This window comes from Suncus etruscus, chromosome 9, assembly GCF_024139225.1.
Source record: "Suncus etruscus isolate mSunEtr1 chromosome 9, mSunEtr1.pri.cur, whole genome shotgun sequence".
Lineage (NCBI taxonomy): Eukaryota > Metazoa > Chordata > Mammalia > Eulipotyphla > Soricidae > Suncus > Suncus etruscus.
In genome coordinates this window covers 46,752,957-46,775,849 of record NC_064856.1, presented here as the reverse complement: position 1 = coordinate 46,775,849, position 22,893 = coordinate 46,752,957, and the positions used below count along the sequence as shown (strand labels likewise).

General features: G+C 44.8%; 1 protein-coding gene across 1 annotated transcript in view; it reads right to left on the bottom strand.

Moving 5' to 3' along the window:
• The window catches only part of GAB2 (GRB2 associated binding protein 2), a 179,862-nt gene that overhangs the window by 2,111 nt on the left and 154,858 nt on the right, over positions 1 to 22,893 (bottom strand). The window contains exons 3-7 of the mRNA XM_049780279.1: positions 12,059 to 12,302; positions 4,445 to 5,040; positions 2,917 to 2,984; positions 1,767 to 2,031; positions 100 to 190 (exon numbers count right to left, since the gene is read on the bottom strand). Coding sequence (XP_049636236.1) covers positions 100 to 190; positions 1,767 to 2,031; positions 2,917 to 2,984; positions 4,445 to 5,040; positions 12,059 to 12,302 — 1,264 coding nt within the window. The remainder of the gene's footprint in view (positions 1 to 99; positions 191 to 1,766; positions 2,032 to 2,916; positions 2,985 to 4,444; positions 5,041 to 12,058; positions 12,303 to 22,893) is intronic.

Here is a 22,893-nt window from a genome sequence, read left to right as displayed (position 1 = left end):
CCTGCAGATGAGGAATCACTCATGCCCAAGAGCTCAACCAATGAGGTCCTAGTCCCCACTTGTCCTCCACTTGTCCACCACCCCTATGCAAATACTCACATGGCCCTTGACCAAGACTTGGTGACAGGGGATTTGAAAGGAAGCTCATCGATGACCGTATTGTTCCTCAGGTCCAGCGGAGTTGGCTTTGCTGGAACAGGGACAGAGTCAAGAGGATAGTCACTGAGAATTGTCAGACACACACACACACACACACACACACACACACACACACAACCACTATCACCCTTTTGCATATACCTCACATATTATCCTCACACAACCCACTCATTTCATACATGCATATATTCATGCACACAGACACATTCAGATACACTTTCACACAAACATACACAACACATGGTGTTCACACATACATTTAAGGTAATTTTACAAATGGCTTGCTTTCATCATAGTGTCACAGCGAAACAAGGCTTGGCAGGGTTATGTCATATATCCAGGACAATCCACAGATAATGTCTATGGACAGTCTCCTCCAGCCAAGAATGGGGATGCAGAGCCTGACCAAGACCCTGTGTCCCCACCCACCCACCCTTTAGTGGGCATTCATGTCTGAAATGGAGAAGACCAACAATGCTTCCTCTGGATCCAGCTCTGGAAACTGTCAGGATCATGGGAAAAGCCCCCAAATTGGTGATTTAGGCACTAAGATTCAGTTTCCCTGTTGGCTGGACCAGTGACACTTTGTCTCTATCTAGGGACCCTAGTCTCTTTGACTCAGGTACAGGAGCCTGGGTTCATCGGTACATAGTTCTTCAGAATTGGTGCTATCTGATTGGCCCACTGCAGCTTTCCCTGAGACCACCAAGCTAGAATGTGAAGTCTAGCAACCTTACTTGGACACCACAGGGGCAGACCTTGGGTCCCATCAGTCTTAAGACTTAGCCAGGAGGGAGGCTCAGTCCCCACCTCACGTACATGAACACTGAGGGCTAGGAGTGGGCTTAGAGGACTGAAGTATGTAGAGCCCTGTGTGGATCCATCCCCAACACAACTGCAACACAACTCAAATCCCCAAAATAACGGGACAGAGCTAAGGTTCAGAAGGAGAAATTGAAAATGTCAACTTTCAGGGGCTGGAGTGATAGCACAGCAGTAAAGTGTTTGTTTTGCATGCAGCCAACCTAGGGTAGACCTGGGTTTAATCCCTGGTATCCCATATGGTCCCCTGAGCCTGTCGGGAGTGATTTCTGAGCCAGGAGTAACACCTGAATGCCACCGGGTGTGGTCCAAAAACCAATCAATCAATAAATAAAATTCAACTTTCGGTCTGCTACACAACAATAAAAATCTTAGATGTGAAAAGACATCACGAATGTGATATGTCCCAGAATTTCTGGGCAAGGATTCTGTCCTGTACCAGCTGGGCTCAAAGCTCAGAGCAAACCTTCTCATGGACGACTCTATTTATTCTCTCGGCCAGGCTTCACCTTACCCATCAATACTTGTAGATATAATCAAAGAGTGTGCAAAGACTGTTCCTCACTATTGTCTGGACACATTGTGGCCCATTTCACACAGAGAATGGGCCTTTCCAGGGCTAAATCTTCCTGCACTTATCTCAGCAGAGACAGGGCAGGTGGTCTGCATGAATGTGTGCATCCTGCATATTCCAGGCACTTGTTGAGAGAAAATGAGGGCTCAATCTCTGAACACAGACCAATAGTCCCTGAACACGGAGTAGAGACATTAGGGAGGGAGCTTACCTTTCCGATCAGGTTTAAGGTTGCGGTTGACAGGGGGCGGCAGGATCACAACCCCTCTGCTGGGGCCCCGATGCATGGGCAGGGCTGCAGAGGGGTAACCCAGTGGGTCTAGGTGGTGGGGTCCAGGGCTCATGGGGATATAGGCACTCTGGGAGCTGTCAGCTGCTTGCTCCATGGCCAGCAGGGTGCAGGAGCCCGGGTTCATGGGCACATAGTTGTCTTCAGAGTTAGAGCTGTCCCATCGGCCCATAGGGGCTTTCCCAGGCTGTAGGAGGGAGAGAATGGCTATGACTGGGGGAAGGTGTGAAGCCAAGGCGGGCTCTCTGGGAGTCAAAGGAATGTAGCCCAAGGAAAGTCAGGCACAAAGGAAGAGTGGGAGACGTGAAGAAGTAAGGGCTGGGGTCCACTTAACTTCTAGAATCCCAGGGATCTGGGTTACGTTTAGCTTCCAGAATCCCTGAGATCTGGGCTCCCTTTAACTCCAGAATCCCTGGGGTCTGAAATTCGTTTAGCTTCTTGTATTCCAAAGATCTGGGGAGTATGTTTAGCTTCCAAGATCCCTGAGGACTAAATCCCCTTTAGTTTTTGGATCCCTAGGATTTGGGGTCCCTTTAGTTTCTGGATCCCTGAGATATGGGGTCCCTTTAGTTTCAGGATCCCTGGGATCTGGGATTCATTTAGATTCCATTTTGGACTCTATTTTGGCTTCCACAGTCTCCCTGGACTTACCCATCACTTGTGATAAAGGATGAGGTCAAATATCCTGGAGCCATGCTCATAAGTTTCACTGAAAGTCTGACCCAGATAAAGGATGCCCGGGCCACAGGCTGCTCCTCATGCTCCCACATGTCTGCCATAAGCCTGCCTGAGTCCCTGGGTCTTGCTTGTTCTGCACTGCAGGATCTTGTTCCCAGGAAGCCTCTCCCGCTTTCTGGCAGCTGGGCACTCCAGAAAGTCATGCATGTGGATGTACATGTGGATATACCAGTTCCCTCTGACTGGCTGGTATGATCCCAGCCAGCACACCCTCATTTCACCTTCCCAGATCAGTCAGGACTCCAACCTGAGCTAGTGAGGCAGGTAGGGCCAGGCCAGAGTGGGAGATCCCCTCTTGACCTCCAGCCTCCCACCCCAGGTACACCCCACTCACCAGGAAGGAACGGACACTGTCGCCCTCCCCACCACGCTGTGAGTGCTCGTAGGTTTCACAGGATGAAGCTGCACAGGAGAGAGCAGGAGGGGTGGGGCTCAGTGGGGCCAAGTGCCTGTGCTTCACCCACTCCCAGTAGGTTCAGCTCCAGCTGCTCACAGTGCCCTGGGCAGTTCCCACACTCACCAGCCAATACTCCCCTTTAGGCAAACACACTTAGCACCTCCAAGGAATTCACCTTCTTTAAGTGAACCCAGGAAGCATCCCCACCCCCATCCCCACCCCTCAGTATCTGAGGCTACCACAGCTCCAGGATAATTCCTAAAGCCCTCGGGGGTGGCATCATCTTCTGTGACTCCCTCCTCCACTACTGTTGATCTCACTAATGGGGCCCAAAAGTGCTGCTTAGCTCCTGCCCTCTGCCTTGTTCAGATAGCTCCCACCCTTCTACACACACCCCCACCCCCATCTCGCTGTCCAGAAACACAATAGGTTAGTGCTGGGGAGCAAACCCAGGCCCTCACACTTTAGCATGGAGCTGCAGGCTGATTTTCTTGCCTGAAGAGAGCTGATTTTCTTGCCTAGAAGAGAGCTCCTTGAAGCTGAGGGACATGATTTATCAATGAGTTTTTCTCAGCAACAGTGCCCATGGGTGTTTCATCAAAGAGCAGGTGGGTAGCAAAGCTCCAAGGCCTGGGCCCCCTGCTGCCTGCCCACAGAGCTGCCTGCTGTCTCTGACGTTTGGGGCCTTTAGGGCAAATATTTGTGCCAATATGCTCATGGTTGCTGTATGTACATTGCAGGGCAGGCAAAGATACGCTTTGCAAGCTCTGAAGCAAGATGCATAAAGAAAGGAATTAACAATTCCTGTTGAATAGATGAGGGGATGGGTAGAGCTGAAACAGTCTGTGCAGTGCTAAAGCAAATGACCATAGAATGCAAGTGTCAGAGCATTCCCACTTTACTAGAGAGAGTTTAGAGTCACTCTGGAAGTTGAGACTTTGCTTTGGACTGCAACACTCTGGTAGATTTCAGGGTCTCTTTTCATCCCATGGACCAACAAAAACAGCACAGATGCATGCAGGCACACGCACACTGCTGCCTGGGCTAGCTTTATCCTGGTAGGCTGCGTATTAGGCAGCAGTAACTTGGAGGCTGGTGGAGCATTCCTGCAACCTGGCACTGGGTCCTCTTAACAGTGATCAAAACACCCTGGTCTGGCCCAACTAGTCCTGGAAGTTTATTTCTGAATTGCTTGATACGCAAACAAACAATTCCTCGGTTCATGGCTGAGCTGTATTGGGGTTAACTGAATTGTTTCCTGTCCTTTGAAGAGGCACTAACTCCTCTAAGGCAGGGTCAATGCACATAGGAAATGATGGGCAAAACCTCCATGACAGACCCCAGTACTGAGGGGCCAAGAAGGGGGTCTATGTGCAGATGAGGGTCATCTGAACTTTAAGCATCAGATCCAGAGTCCCAGGTGAGCATCTTGTCCACCCCTTCCCCCAGGCCTACCCACACTGACCTCGGTGGAGCCGGCTGTTGTCCATGGCAGGGAGGGTGTTGCGCCTGGGGATGGTGGCGGCTGCTGAGACAGATCTGCTGCTGTCACTGACTGGAGGTCTTTGCCGGGGGCTTCCCCATCGAGGCGTGTCTGCCTGGCTTGGTTTAGGGGGCCGGGGTGGGGGAGCGACTACGGCCGAGTCTCTGGGAGCGGCCAGTGCCATGGCATTATGGTTCCGGTCAAGGGTGAAAGTCCGCGGGATCTGATAGGCCGAGAGTGGGGTGGCCGGGGTGTCCATGTTGTCCACCAGGAGGTCCCCTAACTCCCGGCACAGGGCATTGCTGGGAGTCTGGAAGGTGTACACGTCCTCGCTGTCGGTCTCAGAGCCCGTTAGGCTGCCCGGGGTGCGGCCGTGGCAGGCCAGGCCTCGGGGCATGTCGTAGGTGCTGTCCCGGAGCTCCATGTGCTGACGGCTGGGCTTTGGGAGGCTGTAGAAGCCATGGACTTGCCCGCCTACCCCGTTGACACAGTGTCCATTGCCCTGGGCAAGCTTCTGCACGGCTGTGTCACTTCGCATGAGGAATGAGGCCCGCGTGCCCTGAGAGAAGCTGGCACTCCTGGGAGAGAGGCAAGAAGGGCAGGAGGTTAGAGGGAGCCAGGGCAATGCAGCCAAAGCCCTCTGCAGCCACCTTTTTGTGGCTCAAGCAGACTATGGGGCTGAAGAGACAGTACAGGGGCTCAGGCACTTGTTTTGCATGTGACCAACCTGAGTTTGATCCCTGGCGCCACACATGGACCCTTGAACATAGGACTAGGCATGATCTCTGAGCAAAGATCCAGAAATAAGCCCTGAGCACTGCCGTGTGTGGTTCCCAAACAAAATAAAACAAGCAAAGAAATAAAACTGAAAAAATGAAAAGAGCTGGATTGATAGTACAGCAGTGAAGCATTTGCTCGGTATGGGGGCAGTCCTGGGTTTGATACCTGGCACCTATATGGTCTCCTGAGTCTACTCAGGAGTGATTCCTCCTAAGTACAGAGCCAAGAGTAACCCCCTGAGCACTTCCAAGTGTGGTCACCTCCCAAAAATAAACACCAAAATAAAATAGTAAAATAATTTTTAAAATGCATATAGGAAAAATCTCCACATAAAAAGGCCAGGGAGAGACAGTATAGCAGGTAAGGCATCTGCTCATTCTTAGCACTGTATTTATAGGATCCCCAGAGTACTACAGGAGTGACCCAGAGCACTAAGTCAGAAGTAAGCCCTGAGCATGGCTGAGTGAGGCCCCTAATAAATACAAAATGAACTATTTGTAGTCCAATTTCATACACATACAGAACTGCAAACTCTCAGGAAGGGGCTCCCTAAACCTAATACAGCAGGAGGCCATCCACAACTCTCATGGATGATTGTTCTTATGGACATGGCCACCAGAGGGCAGCAGAAAACAGGGCCCAGGAGCTGAGGGAGAGGAAGGGGGAAAAGCAGGAAGGTGATGGTCAGGCTGGCAGGGGGCGGTAGGTGGGATGTGGGGGGCAGCTTCTTGTTCCATTCCATTGGCCCTCACTGAAGTTTCTGTGCCTGATATTTTCTGCCCTGTTCCTGCCCACAGGCACTCTGGTGGCCATGGGCCTGGTGACTGAGTATCCTGTTTTTTTCTTGCAAGGTCTGTGGGGTGGATGACCTGCCATGCTACTGTCCCCATTTGTCTCTGGTACCTTCCACTTGTCCTCTGGCATCTTCAACTCCCTGATGGATGGTCCTATGTGAACATGCACAACCAACACACATTTGCTAATATTCCTGGCCAGGCCTGGTGCAACCCAGAGGCACAATGGGAGAAGAGAGGATGTGCTTGGGGGCCACAGTAGCTGGTGTGGGCTCCATGGCTGTGGATGGGTTAGCATGGGCCCAGGTGAGGTACTGCAGCATATGGTGCTTATCCAGTGAGTGGAAGCTGTCCAGAAAAGGAGCAAGAGAAAAATAAAGAGGGTTCTAGCAGAGTACTGGGAAACCAGTCTAGCATAGGCACCTGTGTGGCATGGCATAGGATCCCTAGAGCCCTACCTGAGTACAGGGCCAGACACAAGTTCAAATTGGTGGAACAGGACTGACACAATTCCATATCAACTTTATAATAAAGGACAAATGCTAGGGCCAAAGAAATAGCACAGAGGGTAGGGCATTTGCCTTGCACATAGCTGACCTGAGCTTGATACCCAATATTCCATATGGTTCCCTAAGCCCACCATGGTTAATCTCTGAGTGCAAAGCCAGTAGAAAGCCCTAAGCACTGACAGAAATGTTCCCTCCCACCCACCCTAAAAAGGGGAGAAATGCCAAATTTATAATCATGTAACAAGAAAAAAAATGCTTATGTGTATCAAATGATACAATGCAGAAAGAGAAAGGTAGAGTAGAAACAGCTGCAGAATGGGGAAATATCGGCAAATTACATATCCAGTAAGAGGGCAACATAGAGAATTTCCGTAACACAATAAGAACAGTATCATCAAAACAATAAAAAAAAATGGCAAATGACCTAGATATTTCTTCAGAGAAGTTATAAAAATCGACAACAAATTTGTAAAAGATACCACCAAACATCACTTAGTCATTATAGAAATGGAAATAAAAGCCACAATGAGATATGACATCATACTTACTAAGATGGTTACTATTTAAAACAAAACATAAAAGAGACAGAAATGAAAGTTGTCAAGGATTTAGAAAAACTGGAACCTTCATAGAGTATTGTAAAACAGAAAGAAGTACGGGAGATACTAAATACATGGAAAATAGAATTACCATATGTTCCACCAATTATCCCTCTGAGTATAAATTCCAAAAATTGAAAACAGAATCTTGAAAAGTATTTGTACCTTCATACCCAGAGTAGCACTGTCATAATAATCAAAAGATGGAAGTAACTGACCAAAAGGGAAATGTGGGTGACTGGAGAGATAGTATTGTGGGTAGGGAGCTTGTCTTGTACATGACCAACCCAAGTTTGATCCTTGACATCCCATATGGTTTCCCAGAAGACTCCATAAGTAATTCCTGAGTGTAGAGCCAGAAATAACCCCTGAGCACCATGGGTTTTGGCTCACTCCACCACCCCAAAAGGAAATGTGGTTTCCACATGCAATGAGATATTCGTAAGTCTTATAAAAGAAAGGATGCAGACCAAAGAGACAGTAAAGTGGGTAGGGATCTTGCCTTGCACAGGCTGACCTGGGTTCTATCGTTGGCACCATATATGGTGGTCACTCTGGCCTGGCTAGGCGTAATCCCTGAGTGCAGACACACGAGTAAGCACTGAGCACTGCCAGGCATGACCACTCTCCACCCAAATAAATAAAATAAAAGGCAGGAGATCTATACATGCTATGACAAGGATAAACCTTGTGATTTTTTTTTGCTGCTTAATTTTGTAAAAATCAAAACCACTTCAACATTTGCTTAGTAAGACTATGCATGTGCTCCCAGCCCTAGTTTTATAAACGTTGATGATAAATCAAGTCTGATTAATATTATGCATAATGTCTGTATCTTAGTTATCTATCTTGTCAACCTGGAGTAATTAAGGTATAGCTAGTCCAGAAACGTCTGAGATCACCACTAATTTGATTATTACCAATTGCTACTAAATGACTTGCAAAAACAAGTACTGCACAATCCCACTCTGAGTTAGATGAATATTGAATAATATCACTTGGTTAAATTTCTAAAGATAAAATGGAGAAGGGGACCACAGAGATAGTACAGCAGGCAAGGCACTTGCCTTGCACACGGCTGAACCGGGTTTCATCCCCAGCATCCCATATGGTCCTCTGAGCACTGCTAGGGTGATTCCTGAGCACAGAGCCAGGAGTAACATTTCCCGATGTGACCCCAATAAAAAAGAAGGGAGGGAGGGAGGGAGGGAGAAGGAAGGGTTGATGGCTATTGAGAAAGGAAACTAGGGAATCTCTATGTGTGGAGAATTGCACTTTTGCAGGACAAAAGGATTCTGGAAATGAAATGTGTATAGGTGTGAAAATACCTATACACTGTATACCTAATACAGTGGCACTATCCTCTTAAAATGGTTAAGATAGTAAATGTCTTGCTATGTGTATTTGACCACATTCTTAAAAGAATAAAAAAAAAAAAACATTCTTTAGAGGAAGACAGACACATTACATGCAGGAGAGCAAAGCATTAAAATAGCAACTGACCTTTCCTCAGGAACAATGAAAATGAAGGATGATAGGAGGTCCAGGCTGCATCCCAGCCAGTACTGCCAGATACCCTGAGTACCAATGTGAGTGACCCCAGGCACAGAGCTGGGAGTAGCCCCTGAATACTACTTGTGTGACCCCACAAAACCAACCACACACACCCCCACACACATTCAGATGCCAACAGAAAAGTCACCTATCTTGCAGCCTTTTATACCCAGAAAAAGCAGAGTAAAACAAACATTTTTTGATAAATTAAAATTTTGTTGAGGGCTACATGATTAGAAATGGGGAAGAAAGCCAGATGAATGCCCCACTAGGTAACATTTAATATTTACGATCAGTACTTACATATTCTTTTCTTTTCTTTCTTTTTTTTTTTTTTTTGTCATACCCAGAGATGCACTGGGATTACTCTTGGCTCTGCACTCAGATATCACTCCTGGTGGTGCTGGGGGGGGGGGGGGGAACACCATATGGAGTGCCAGCAATCAAATCTGGGCTTGACTATGTGCAAAGCAAACACTTTACCAGCTGTACTATCACCCTAGACTCTACTTACATGTTTTAAAATCTAAGAATAGGAAAAAGTCTAACTATAAAATAAAATTATATATATAATTATATATATAACACATTTAAAATGTTCTGTTCTTTCTTCTTTCCTAAATTTTATCTCCTCTCTTATGTTATAGGATTTCATATTGCTATAAAATACTGTTTAAGATTTCAAGTGTATGACTAATAGTATCAACATTTGGATTATGTCTGGGATGGCATTGATAACTGTTCCTTAAGAATTGGTCACTTTTTGGGCCCGGATAGATAGCACAGCGGCGCTTTGCCTTGCAAGCGGCCGATCCAGGACCAAAGGTGGTTGGTTCGAATCTCGATGTCCCATATGGTCCCCCATGCCTGCTGGGAGCTATTTCTGAGCAGACAGCCAGGAGTGACCCTTGAGCATTGCCGGGTGTGGCCCAAAAACCAAAAACCAAAAAAAAAAAAAAAAGAATTGGTCACATTTTGATGTCAGGGTGGCCGAGCGGTCTAAGGCCCTGTGTTCAGAATTGGTCACATTTTGCTAGTTCTATTTGGCTAAAAAAATTAGGCTTATGTTCTCAGTGATGAGATAAAGCTTGTATATTTCTGAGTTCTAAATTCTCACCTTCTGGACAATTTTGACAGTTTGTATTTTCTGGAGATCAATACACCCTGTCTGAGTCAGCCTGCAAAGTCTGTCTCTCCTTTGGTTTGTGGCATTGCAAGTCTCAGCCTAGTTCATGAAAGATTTTGCTAGTGGCAAGCTCTAGAGGCCCTGGGTTTTAGGCCTAGAATTAGGTACCGTATTTTCTGGCGTATAAGATGACCCCCTAATTTTACAGTTAAAACATAGGTTTAGGCCTATATTTGATGTATAAGACAGAATGTTCCTGTGCTGCAACTGTATCTTCCACAGTGAGCCAATCACAACAAGCAAAGGTCCAAAGGTTATACTGTAATAGACTTCCTCTCTGACTCTGGCCAATCTGAGCAGGCTTTTTACAGTGTAGATTCAGGTACAGAACACTGTATAATTTGCATGCATCAAAAGCCTGCTTGGATTGGCTGAGTTAGAGAGGCGGTCCGAGCAGCCTGGCAGTGATTGGCGCAGGATCGAGTTGGAAAATTCGTTTTGTGGCAATATTCAGACAATTTTTGTTTAGCAGCATATTGAAACATTTTTCAGGATATACCTCGATTTTTGGTTGACTTTTTTTGTTTGTTTCAAAAGTCGTCTTATACACCTGTAAATACGGTATAACCTTCAGTAGTTCTCTCAGTCTGGGGTACTTCTTCCTAGTCTGCTGGGGTCTTTTCCTGGCGTCTCTACCTGGAAAGGTGGGATTTATTTTCAAATCTCAACTGTCTGCTCCACTGTGCTATTTTGTGATTGGACTACTCGGGACAAACCATAAGAGACAGAAAATTTAACTCTGTAAAATCATTTCTCTGACTTCTGTTTTCCTCCATAGCCTGTCCTGCTTTTCGATTGCTCTTTGGTGACTTCCAACAGTTGCTTTGCCATGTTGTGTACAGACTTTATTTTTGTAGAACAAATTATTTAATAGTATAATCAGCCTCATAAGTTACTTCACTGTTGCCAGGAATGACTGAAAACAAAACAAAACAAAACAAACAACAACTTCCATAGTCCAAACTTCTAGAATTTATAAAACTCTATTACTACCAGAAATTTCTAAATTGAAGAAAATTTCCTGGCCACCCTCGTCCTCCCTTGGAATTCTGGGGGAGAGGGGTATTTTTTTAAATTTATTTTTTCCTAAAGATTTCTCTGAGTTCCTGCTCATCACATCGATTTCCAAACCCACACAAGTAAAAAAAATAAATGGAGAAAAACACATATGAGATCTCACAATGACATTTTTCCTCCAGCTGCTATTTTTTCAAATTAAATTGAAATAACTTTAGAGCCTACGGAGACAGTATAGAAGTCAAGGCACTTGCTCTGCATGTGGCTGGCCTGGGTTTAATTCCTGGCACCGCATGCGGTACCCTGAGCCCCACCGAAAACAAAAACAAAGCAAAGGAAATGAATTTATAAAATGATTTTTAACAATAGATAGTCTTTCTGGAATTCATTCGCAATTTTATTACCATAAAATGTGAAAATCACTTAACCAAAAAAATCAAGTTTTGTTTTGACTGAAGGCAGCTTCAGTGGTAGAGTACATGCTAAGCATGCCCTGGGTTCCATCTCCAGCACTATGTGGGTCCCTGAGCAATGTGCCTGAAGTCAGGTACAGTCCTGAGCACTAATCAGGGGTCTCAAACTCGAGGCCCTCGGGCCGCAAACAGCCCTCCATACAACATTTTGTGGCCCTGCCCTAGAGGAAGCTTTTTCTGTTTTGTTTTGCTTTAGTTGTTTGGGTCACACACCCCAATGTTCAAGGCTTACTACTGACTTTGCACTCAAGGATCACCCAGACTTTGCCTCCTGCGGCCCCCAGGTAAATTAAGTTTGAGACCCCTGATTGCTTGGGGCACTGAGAACTAAGCCACTGGGTCAGACAGTGCCTTCGTGACCCCTAGATCTTCTAAAATCGCTGGGAACTGACCCTACCTAAGAGTGCTTTGTTGTTGTTGCTGTGGTTGTGTTTTTGTTTTGTAGTTTTTGTTATGTTTTGGTTTGGGTTTTAGAGACATACCTGGTGATGTTCCTTTCTCTGTGCTCAGGTGACCATATGGGATGCTAGGATTGAACCCAGCTGCATGTAAGACAAATGCCCTATCTGCTATATCATTATTCCAGCCCAAGGATGTTTTGTTTGTGTATCTGCAGACACACTACAGGTCCTAGGAGCAACAAGGTGTGTCGACGTGGGGGGTGGGGGCACAACAGCCTCCTACCTGGCACTCTCCGCCCTCCGGCTGATGCACTGGTGCAGGTAGAGATACTCCTGGGGTGCGCTGGTGGACAGGGCAGGCTGTTCAAGGCCAGGCACAGGTGGCTCAAAGGTGAACAGGGTGGGCTGGCTGGAGTGCGTTGGTGCCGAGACCTTCCGTTCCCGCAGGAGGGGCTGGCTGGGACCGCTGAGCTCAGCGGGAGAAGAGCGAGGGCCATGAGCAGCAGATGGGAAGTTTCTCAGTGAATCTGTGGAGATGAGAGAGGTTGTGAACAGGAAGGGAAGGAAAGTGCCCATAGCCAGCAAGGTTGTCAGAGCAGGAAGTGCAGAGGTAATGGCCTCCTTACTCCTTCCTGGGCAGTGGCCTCAGCTCATTCTGGTACTGCTCCTGCTCCTGGTACTGCCTAGAGGCTACTGGGCTGTATTGACCCTCCCCAGGTGCAACTTTAAGGGCACCCAGTGCCTACAGCCACTAACTGCCTTTTCTTGGCTGGCTCCTATGGGAGGGTTGCTGCAGTGTCCTTGAAGCCGGGTCTGCCCACATTTTCCTCAATGTGATTCAGGATTCTCATATTATAGATCTGGGTCTGATATCAAGGTCTTTAAGCACGTGATCCAGCAATTCCATTCCTTGCCATTTATCCTTAGGGCCCAAAAATCTCTATTCAGAGAAGACATTTGCACTCCTATGTTCATTGCTGCACTAGTCACAAAAGCCAAAATCTGGATACAGCCCAGGAACAGATGACTAGATAAACTACTATACATATACACAAAAGACATCATAGGATTTTCTTCTACATGGATGGATTTGGAGAGTAAGACACTGAGAGAAATCAGATAGTGATCTTTCTGTGTGAAAATCTCTCAGATGTCAGATCTAAAGAAACAAAGTAGGGCAATAACATGCCCAAAGGCAATATAAACTGACAACTAATGTACAGAAGCCATATTATTATGACTTCTAGGGGACACGGGATACTGGGAAACAGGGGATGAAGAAGTAGGGGACCCTTGGATAGTAGTGGAAGAAGGAAACACTGGGGGGGGAAAGTGTCGTGAAGAATGTTATATTTATGAAATATGACTAGGAACCACAAGCAAAATTTTTTTAAAAAAGAAACTGGGACTGCTTTAGTGATGATGCCTTCTTGAAGACTCATTAACTGAGGCCTGGCTGCCAGCAGAGATGATTAAAGCACATATGGAGTTGGAGGACTAGGGTTTCAGTTCTCCTGGCTGCCCTGCCATGTCTTCTTAGGACATCACAGCTCCTCACTCCCACAAAAGCTTTGCTCACTGCTTTTTCTTCCTCTCTTGTACACTGTCCCCTGTGGCCTTAGAAAGGAAGCAAGAATTGGAAGACAGTTAAGAGCTCAGAGCACTGGCCCACGCCCCAGGTACTATTTATTTGTCTACCTAACTTCACCAAACTCCTTAGCGTAAGATGCAAAGTCTTGTACAGTCTGACCTTCCTGCTTCCTCCTCCATTCCTAAGGCATCTGGAAACAGTATCATCCCCTATTCCATGCCAACATGGAGCCTCTGGGCTTCTGCAGCTCATTCCTGCCTGGATTCTGCATTTATTCTCTAGCCCCAGACACAAACCTGAAGACTTTATATGGGTCTTAGAATCTTCCTGCAACCTCCCTGGCCCAACATACTTTCCTGCCTTTTAGGAGCACTTAACTCAGGCTTCAATGTATTCAATGACATTTGATTTCCCTGCTCCATCCAAGAGTACTGAAGAACAGTCACTGATACCTTTCTAGCACTTGCCTAGTAAAGGCCAGGTAGATAGGAAATTTTCCTTGTCTGTGATTGCACCATAGTAAAAGTCATACACCTGGCTCCTGATAATTCAAAGAACAAAACTTCTTATTCAAATGAAATTAAGGTAGAGGGAGAGATAGTCCAGTGGGTAAGGAGCTTGCTTTGCACACAGCCAACCCAGGTTCAACCCAGGTTCCAGCTTCATTATCCCATTTGGTCCCCGAAGACAATGAGGAGTGAATCCTGAGTGCAGAACCAAGAGTAAACCCTGGGTATTTCCAGGCATTACCAAAAGAAAAACAAAATACAAGAAAGAAATAAGGATGCTACCCTCTACCAACTCAGCAGCTCCACCTCCACATTTCAGACCCTGAGCTCACTCCTCCCCTCTTCCAGATGAAGGTAACTTCTAAGCTAACATCATCCCTGGGATTTTTTTAGAACTGGAAGTGGATTTCCTTCCATTTAAACTGGGTCCCACCAACCTCCATACCTCACCTCAGCATCTTTACAGGCAGGGAAAGAACATAATCCTTCGGAGACTCCCAGGGGATTATCTAGGAAGATTCACACAGCACAGCAGGAGCTCAGCAAGCACAATGGGGAAGATGAGTCAAAGCCCACCATGCTCAGTGAATGAAAATAAAAACATGGAAAGCTCTACAAGTATCAACAAGCTCTGTAAATGTTCCAAGAATGACTTTACTCATGAGCCCATGGATATTTTATGGGCTCAAAGAAATAATAGCACAGGTAAACCACAAAGCACAAAAAACCATTAGACATTTTGTCCCACATTTTAATGAGGTTGTGGTGGTAAATGCTGCCCTCTAAGCTTCACAATGTCTCTCAAGGATGAAAAAAAAAAAAAAAGATAAAAAGGATGGAAAGTTGGCCAAGAAAGCCTCAGTGAACAAATATGGGGCCAAGGCAAAGAAGAAGTGGCCCAAAGGCAAAGTTCAGGACAAGTTCAATTGCCCAGTCTTGTCTAAAAGCTAACTTCTGACAAGCTCTGTAAGAAAGTCCTCAACTGTAAGCTTGTAATGCCAGCTGTTGTGTCTGAAAGGATGAAGATTTGGAGATCCCTGGCCAGGGCAACCCTTCAGAAAAGGACTTAATCAAGTGGTGTCAAAGCACAGAGCTGAGTAATTTATATAAAAAATACCAAGAATCAGGGCATCCCAGCTGTGAGGAAGATGCTTGAGTAGGTCCCAACTCTACATTTTGAAAAATAAAACTTAAGTTAAACAAAAGTATTAGAGCAAGAATGAGAAAGCTATAATCAGAAGTGAGAGAAATTAAGAGTATGATAAATTATATATGACTCAATAGAGGGAGTGGAGTGATAGAACAGTGGGTAGGGCTTTTACTTTGCATGTGCTGTCTCAGGTTCAATCCCTGGCATCCCATATGGTCTGCCAAGCCTATCAGGAGTAATTTCTGAGCCCAGAACCAAGAGTAACCCTTGAGCTCTGCCAGGTGTGGCCCCAAAACACCCAAATAAACAAAAAGAACCAATAGAAGCCTGGAGAGATAGCACAACAGGTAGGGTGCTTGCCTTGCCTGGTACAAAGTGGATTCTGATTGATCCCTGGCACCAAAAAATAGCCCCCAAGCCCTGCCAAGAGTGATTTCTAAATACAGAGCCAGGTGCAAGCCCTGAGCATCACTGAGTATGGCCCCCAAACACACACAGAATAAGGGGTTGGAGTGATATCATAGCAGTAGGGCATTTGTCTTGCACTCGGCCAATCCAGGATGGACCTTGGTTTGATTCCTGGAGTCCCATATGGTCCCCCAAGTCAGGAGCAATTTCTGAGCGAATAGCCAAGAGTAACCCCGGAGCATCAGTGGGTGTGGCTCAAAAAATAAAAAAACACCACACAGAAAACAACAACAACATAATAGAAAATCTATGCAATAGGATAACATCAGTGAGATGATAAGGGAGCTCCAAGAGGCAATGTAGGAAACTTCTAGAAAAATCAATAAACAGCTCACTAGAGAACTATCAGATGAGTTCAAGAAAAACAATAAGAATCATCAGAGTCCCAGAAGAAAAGGAAGGCGAGCTCAATAAAGACCCCTAATTAAATAAATCACTAATAAAAATTTCCCAGAGTTGAGGAGTACAGGCACTATGATCCAAGAGGCTTGAAGAGACTCAGAGAGAAAAAAGACACATTATAATCATAACAACACAACCAAAGATAGAGACAGAATACTTAAAGCAGCAAGGTCAAAAAAGGAAGTGACATGCAAAGGAGTGCTCCTAATAGTCACACTCATAAGACTTTCTGAATCAGAAGAGATGTTGGGACATAACAAAGAAACTCACTGAAATGAAGCCTTGCCAAGGATACTTTATCAAGCTAGATTATCATTCAAATCTAAGAGAAGGATACAGAGCTTTAGGGAGAAGCATCAGCTTAAGAAATTCAGTCTGGGGGCCGGGAAGGTGGCGCTAGAGGTAAGGTGCCTGCCTTGCAAGCGCTAACGTAGGACGGACCGCGGTTCGATCCCCCGGCGTCCCATATGGTCCCCCCAAGCCAGAGGCGATTTCTGAGCTCATAGCCAGGAGTAACCCCTGAGCGTCAAACGGGTGTGGCCCAAAAACCAAAAAAAAAAAAAAAAAAAGAAAAAAAAAGAAATTCAGTCTGGAAACTAGTTTTGCAAGATACATTAAAGGAGCTTCTTACTTTGCCACTGAATATGGCATTCACTCATGGTTCTTATGGTGGTCTTCTATAAGATTAAGAAATATCTGCTGATTTCTAGTTTGCTAATTTTATTTTATTATTTGAATTATTATTATTATTATTATTATTATTATTATTATTATTATTATTATTATTATTTTGGGTTTTGGGCCATACCCGGCATTGCTCAGGGGTTACTCCTGGCTGTCTGCTCAGAAATAGCTCCTGGCAGGCACGGGGGACCATATGGGACACCGGGATTCGAACCAACCACCTTTGGTCCTGCATCAGCTGCTTGCAAGGCAAACGCCACTGTGCTATCTCTCCGGGCCCTATTATTTGAATTATTAATTAATGTTTTATTTATATTGAATATATATATCAGGTTTGTTGTTGTTTATAGAGATACATATATTTTCATTATAATCTTTTATTTATTAATGCAGCTACTTAAGCACTATCTATAACATATTTCCTAGCATCAGTATTTTCTTTATAGGATAAAACACATTTTTATATCCTTATAGGCCTCTTCAGTTATTACTTTAAGTTTTTCTTAATTCTCTTCTCCTCACTCTTACTAAACTGAGTATTTGTAGAATTTATCTATTTCATGTCAATTTTATGTATTAACATAGAATTACTTTTACTATTAGCCTGTAAAATTGATATACCTGTAAAGAGAGAACAATACCTAGTTTTTGAAAACAAACAGAAAAAATAGCTATTTTTTTTTAATCTGGGAAGATGGCTCAGAGGGCTGAAGTGCATGAGCTGCATCATGCTCTAGCCCTGGCATCCATCTTTGGGTCTGTGTGGTGCCTGGAGCACCCCTGGGAACACCCCAAGCACTGCCAGGTGTGACTTAAAAATAGGAGATTAAAACATTGTGTCATGACATTGTGTACATATAATATTGACAGTATTGTATAAATCACGGTGACTAAAATAAAAAGGAAAAATGATGGCAAGATTTAAGAGCTTGCGCAGAGAAACAGACACAGCAAAGTTCAAAGATGTACTTCTAGCTATGCCCACTAGTGGGGGATAGCTCATTGGTGGTGCCAATTACCTTGAGTGGACAGAATGTGTCCACTTCCTGCTATCTGACCTATTTCAGACTGTCCCCTTCTCAGGACCTGAGGCTAGTCACCAGCTCATTCAATCTCTGCTGCAGCATTAATTACTTTCCAGTCTTTCCTGATGCCAGGCAGGACAGTGTCTACCTCTCTAGCAGAAAAAGTCATGGCCCAGGAAAGCCGGTCCACAGACGGCCATACTGACCTCCAGAGTTCCCTTTGCAGGTTCCCTTTGCGTGAAACTGACATCTGTTCACAGAATTTATGGTTTCGTGACACTTCATTTTGAAAGAGGAATTCTAAAGGCAGAGATTGAGCTCAGGCCAGGGATAGAGGGGTCTACCATAAGGCAGAAACTCCAAGTCCCACTTAGGAACAGGAAGGGGCTCAGAGACAGCTCTAGGGAGACTTTGCTTCCTCGGGTCCTCCTGGATACCTCAGGTGGGCATCCTCAGCTCTGCCATAGATAGACCCAGATGCTGTTTTCTTCCTTCCCAATGAGGATATCGGGGGCAAGGTTCATAAGTTCCACTTTGGGTGCACCAGTAGCCACCTACATGACCACAGCTCACAAGTTGCTCACAGGTCATTATCTGGCTCATGTATCTCACCTGGGCTCCACAGCTGGGCAACGCCTTGTAGAGGTGCCACATGTGCAAGTCAAGTTCCACAACCCAGAACGTGTCAGCTTGACCTGGAACCAGGTCAAGTTTCCTAATCCAAGTCCTGTGTTTCTCTCTCCTGAGTCTATTGCAATTGCACCTGCTACTTTTCTGGGCTGGAAACTGCTGGTTTCTGCTCCCCCCCACTCCCATCATCCCCACCCCAGAAGCCTTACAAAGCTAGCTCTCTTTTCAAAATCATTTTCTGGTTTATTCTGAGACCACTTTCTGATTTACTTTGTCTTCTACCTTTTTTATTTTTTGTTTCAAATGGAGTTTCACAAACACATTAACTTCTCTCTTCTCACTTTATGGACAGGACTAAAATTGCAGGCAGGATGGAGGCCATTTCTCTTCTATAAGAGAAGCAAGTGTTTGTTTTATAACCTTTATCAATGAGCTGTGTTGGACAATACTGTTAATGCTGATTTCATTCCTATACTATACCTGCTACCAGAGTGTCTGTTTCTCTCTACCAAGGTCCCAAAGGTCCATCCTGTTCAACCCTACCCAGGCAAAGCTCAGTTCTGTGGACCATGTCTTCAACTCTGTTGCCTTTGGCCATTGTGGCTTCATTGCTGTATATCTTTAAAGTCCACAGATGAGAGTTCATTCTTTATCAGTCCCTCTTCTTCTGACTCACTTCACTCAATGTGATACTATTCCTATCATAGCCCATTGCATGGTTTTGTTCTTTTTGTAATTGCATAGTATTCCATTCCAACATCTTAATGCAGCCATCTTTTAATATGGCATTTGGGTGGTTTCCATATCTTGGCTATGGTACAATAAATACACATTTGTACATACCTTTAAATTAATGGTTTTGTGTTTGTGAGGTAGATGTCAAAGAGTGGGATCACTAAGACATAGAAGAGTTCTATTTTTTCTCAAGAAATTTCCATACTGTGTTTCATAGAGGTAGAACCTGAAGACATTCCCACTGACAGTAAATGAGGGTTCCTTTCTTACCACAACAAACATTACCCAATGTTTCTAGACTTTTTGATATATGACATTATGATATTTGATATATGACCTAGTTTTATTCCTAGCATGTAGGCTAGTCTCTGACACCACTCTGGATTACATGTGTGACTGGAGATCAAACTGGATTGGCTGCATGCAAAGTTATTGCCTTAGCCCCTATTTTGTCTTTCTGGTCCCAGTAATTGTGTTTTGATTAAACATTTGAAACATGCTGTATAGTCAGATATTGCCTCTGAAGGGAATTAAATTCTTTCAGGCACACAAGAAATAGTCACCTTGTCCCCTTATGTGTCCTGCCTTATCATTCGGTCTCCTTTAATGTCCCCTTTGCTTGATCTGTATAAGAGGAGTAACCTCCCCTGTGCCTCCAGCTTGGTGGTGGACTCAAATTTGTACCCAGTCTGTTGACCTGCAGACCTGAATAGACTATTTTACCTGTCTTTTCTTACAAATCCACATCAGAAGGCTCTGAGTATAAAGCATTGGAAGAACCAAGAAAACACTGTATGCTGCTATGTGTTCAAAGCCTGTCTGCTACTTCTACCTACAGCAGTCCCAGCACTTTGTGTAAATTCAATATGTGTTTGTTGAATACATTTTATTTTTGTTGGAAAATAAAAATTTCCCCTGGCATGAAAGTCCAAGTATATTAATTTCTTGTGGTTGAAATCAGAGATGGTCAGTTAATATAATGAAGGAGGGGTTGGGATGATGGAGCCCATAAACATTTGGAATTCCATTCAACGAGTAGTAAAGTCATATGTGTGGAGTGAATGGTTGACAAATGATCTGCAGTTCAAGAAAAGTTCTTTTAAAAAGATTTTGTCATTTAACCTTGCCAAAATGCCACAGCTACTTGAAATTTTGAAGAATTATTAATGGGGTCGAAGCAATAGCACAGCGATAGAGCATTTGCCTTGCACGCAGCCCATCTGGGACGGACCTTGGTTGGATTCCCCTGCATCCCATGTAGTTCCCCGAGCCAGGAGCGATTTCTGAGCCAGGAGTAACCCATCACAGGGTGTCACCCAGAAAGCGAAGAGGAAGAGGAAGAGGAAGAAGAAGAGGAAGAAGAAGAAGAAGAAGAAGAAGAAGAAGAAGAAGAAGAAGAAGAAGAAGAAGAAGAAGAAGAAGAAGAAGAAGAAGAAGAACAACAACAACAACAACAACAACAACAACAACAACAACATATCTCTCTGGGCCTGGGAGATAACTCAAAGGGCTGCCACACATTCTTTACATATTGGAACCCTTTACTTGATCTCTGCCACTTGGCCTGCCAACACCACTGAAAGCACTAACCCCCAAGTACCAGGCTAGGTAGGAACACTGCTGGATATAGGTGCCAAAAAAAAAAATCCCTGCCTTTACGTTGTTATTTAATATTACCAGTATACCCACCCTCCCCATCTCATATCTGAACCCTCAGAAATGTGACTGCATTTGAAAAAAGAGTCTTTGCAGATGCTGTTAAGATGAAGTCAAAATGAAGATGATTGGGACCTAATTAAAGTGACTTTTATATCTTTCAAAAAAGAAAAACCATCGGGGCCCGAGTTGTGGTCCAAGCAGTAAGGCATCTGCCATGCCTGCGCTAGTCTAGGACGGACTGCGGTTTAATCCCTCGGCATCCCATACAGTCCCCCAAGCCAGGAGCAATTTCTGAGTGCACAGCCAGGAGTAAACAGAGGCAGGGTGTGGCTCAAAAAACCCAAAATAAATAAAGAAAGAAATAAAGAAAAACCTGAAGTAGAGATGCTGGGGGGAATGCTACACAATGACCAAGGCAGGAATGAGGAAAACAAAACGTGATTCACCCTCCCCAACTAATTTGTGTAGCTCGTCAGCTTCATAAATAAATGACAACTGACATGTGCTAACAACACACGGATGCATCTTCAAGACACTTCACAGAGTGAAAGTAACCAATGAAAAAGAAACATAGCAGGTGGCAGTTTTGCTTATATGAAGTGACTAGAACAAACACATTTGGAAAGGCAGACTCTGAGTATCGCCTGGACTGGATGTGGCTGGGCTGGAGAGAGCTAGATATTGGTCAGAAGGATCTTGCTGGGTCTGGAGAGGCCTTTATGGAATGATGACTATTCTAAAATTAGATTGTGATAATGGTTCTGCAACTCTGCCTAAAATTTTTGACCTGAATTTTTCAGTGGGTGAACTTCACGGTAGGAAAATATAGCCTAGAAAAATTCTAAACACAAAAAGTCAACTAGAGTTACCATATGACTTCGTAATTCCACTTGTAGGTATAAAATAGGAAAAATAAAAACCTCTGTGCACACAAATGCCTGCACAGGAACATTCACAGCAACATTATTTATGAAAGCCCAAAGTAGAAACAACCCATTGATCTTCAAGTGAATCAATAAGTAAACAAGATATCTCTATAATGGAAAATTTCATCTCCATACAAAGTCTAAAGTAAGATCATGCATTATAATATGAAAGTATAATGCTATGTGACTGCATATTCCCACAGCTTCATGTATGCAGTATCTGAAACTGGAAAAAACATGGAGCAAAGTATAGCATGCTTGCCTGGTCTGGCTTTATTTCAGGGTGACGAAAGCATTCCAGAAGTAGTGGTAGTATCACAACCTGGAAAGCAGTTACTTGTGGGGCCAGAGTAATATTACAGTGGGTAGGGTGCTTATCTTGCATATAGCAGACCCATGTTCAACCTCCAGCATCTTGTATGGTCCCCTGAATTGCAAGGTGCAATTCCTGAGTGCAGTGCAAGAAGTAGGCCCTGAACACTGCCAAGTGTACTCTGGAAAAACAAACCAATAAACACATAAAAAAGAAAACAGTTATGTGCACATTTTTATTTTGCAGTGCCAGGTAGCAAACCCAGGGTTTTACATAGGGGAGGCATGCGCTCTGCCTCTGAATCACATGCCACCCCAACCTGTACACTGTAATTGGTGACACATAGTGAATTGCACACACAGTGCCCTTTGCAAAATATCAAGGGCTAAGTATGTGCAAGAGAGAAACTGCAATCTATTCACTTCTGGCATTTAGTTTCCCTTGCTTTCCTGTCTGAATAGAGGACAGCACTTAGTAAATACCAACTCCTCGCTAAAATACACAGGAGGATGCTGCACTTTAGCCTATCTTCAATTCCCTGCATTGCCTTCCCATCCTTTACGCCCAATTATAGCAAGGAAAGGGGAATTCCAGCTAAACAAGAGAACTAACACATACATACAGAGGGGGGGAGGGAGAGAGGGGGAGGGAGGGAGAGGGAGGGGGGAGAGAGAGAGGGAGAGAAGGAGGGAGGGGTAGGGAGAGAGGAAGAAGGGAGGGAGGGAGGGAGGGAGGGAGGGAGGGAGGGAGGGAGGGAGGGAGGGAGGGAGGGAGGGAGGGAGGGAAAGAGAGAGAGTCTGGGACCAGAGGATAGAAACTAGAGAGTTGGGCTTCTTGGAGCAGCAAGAAAATGAAGGCTATTCCTTCAGAAAAAAGGGAAGCCCCTGTTGGCTGGGGCACAGAAACTGGCAAGACAAGTATGTGAGCATGAGTCCATGCACCTAAGACCAAGACCAGCACCAGGGTTTGTTTTTATTATCTGGGCCCCTCATGAGGGCAGAGAAGAAGAATCAAAGGACAAAAAGA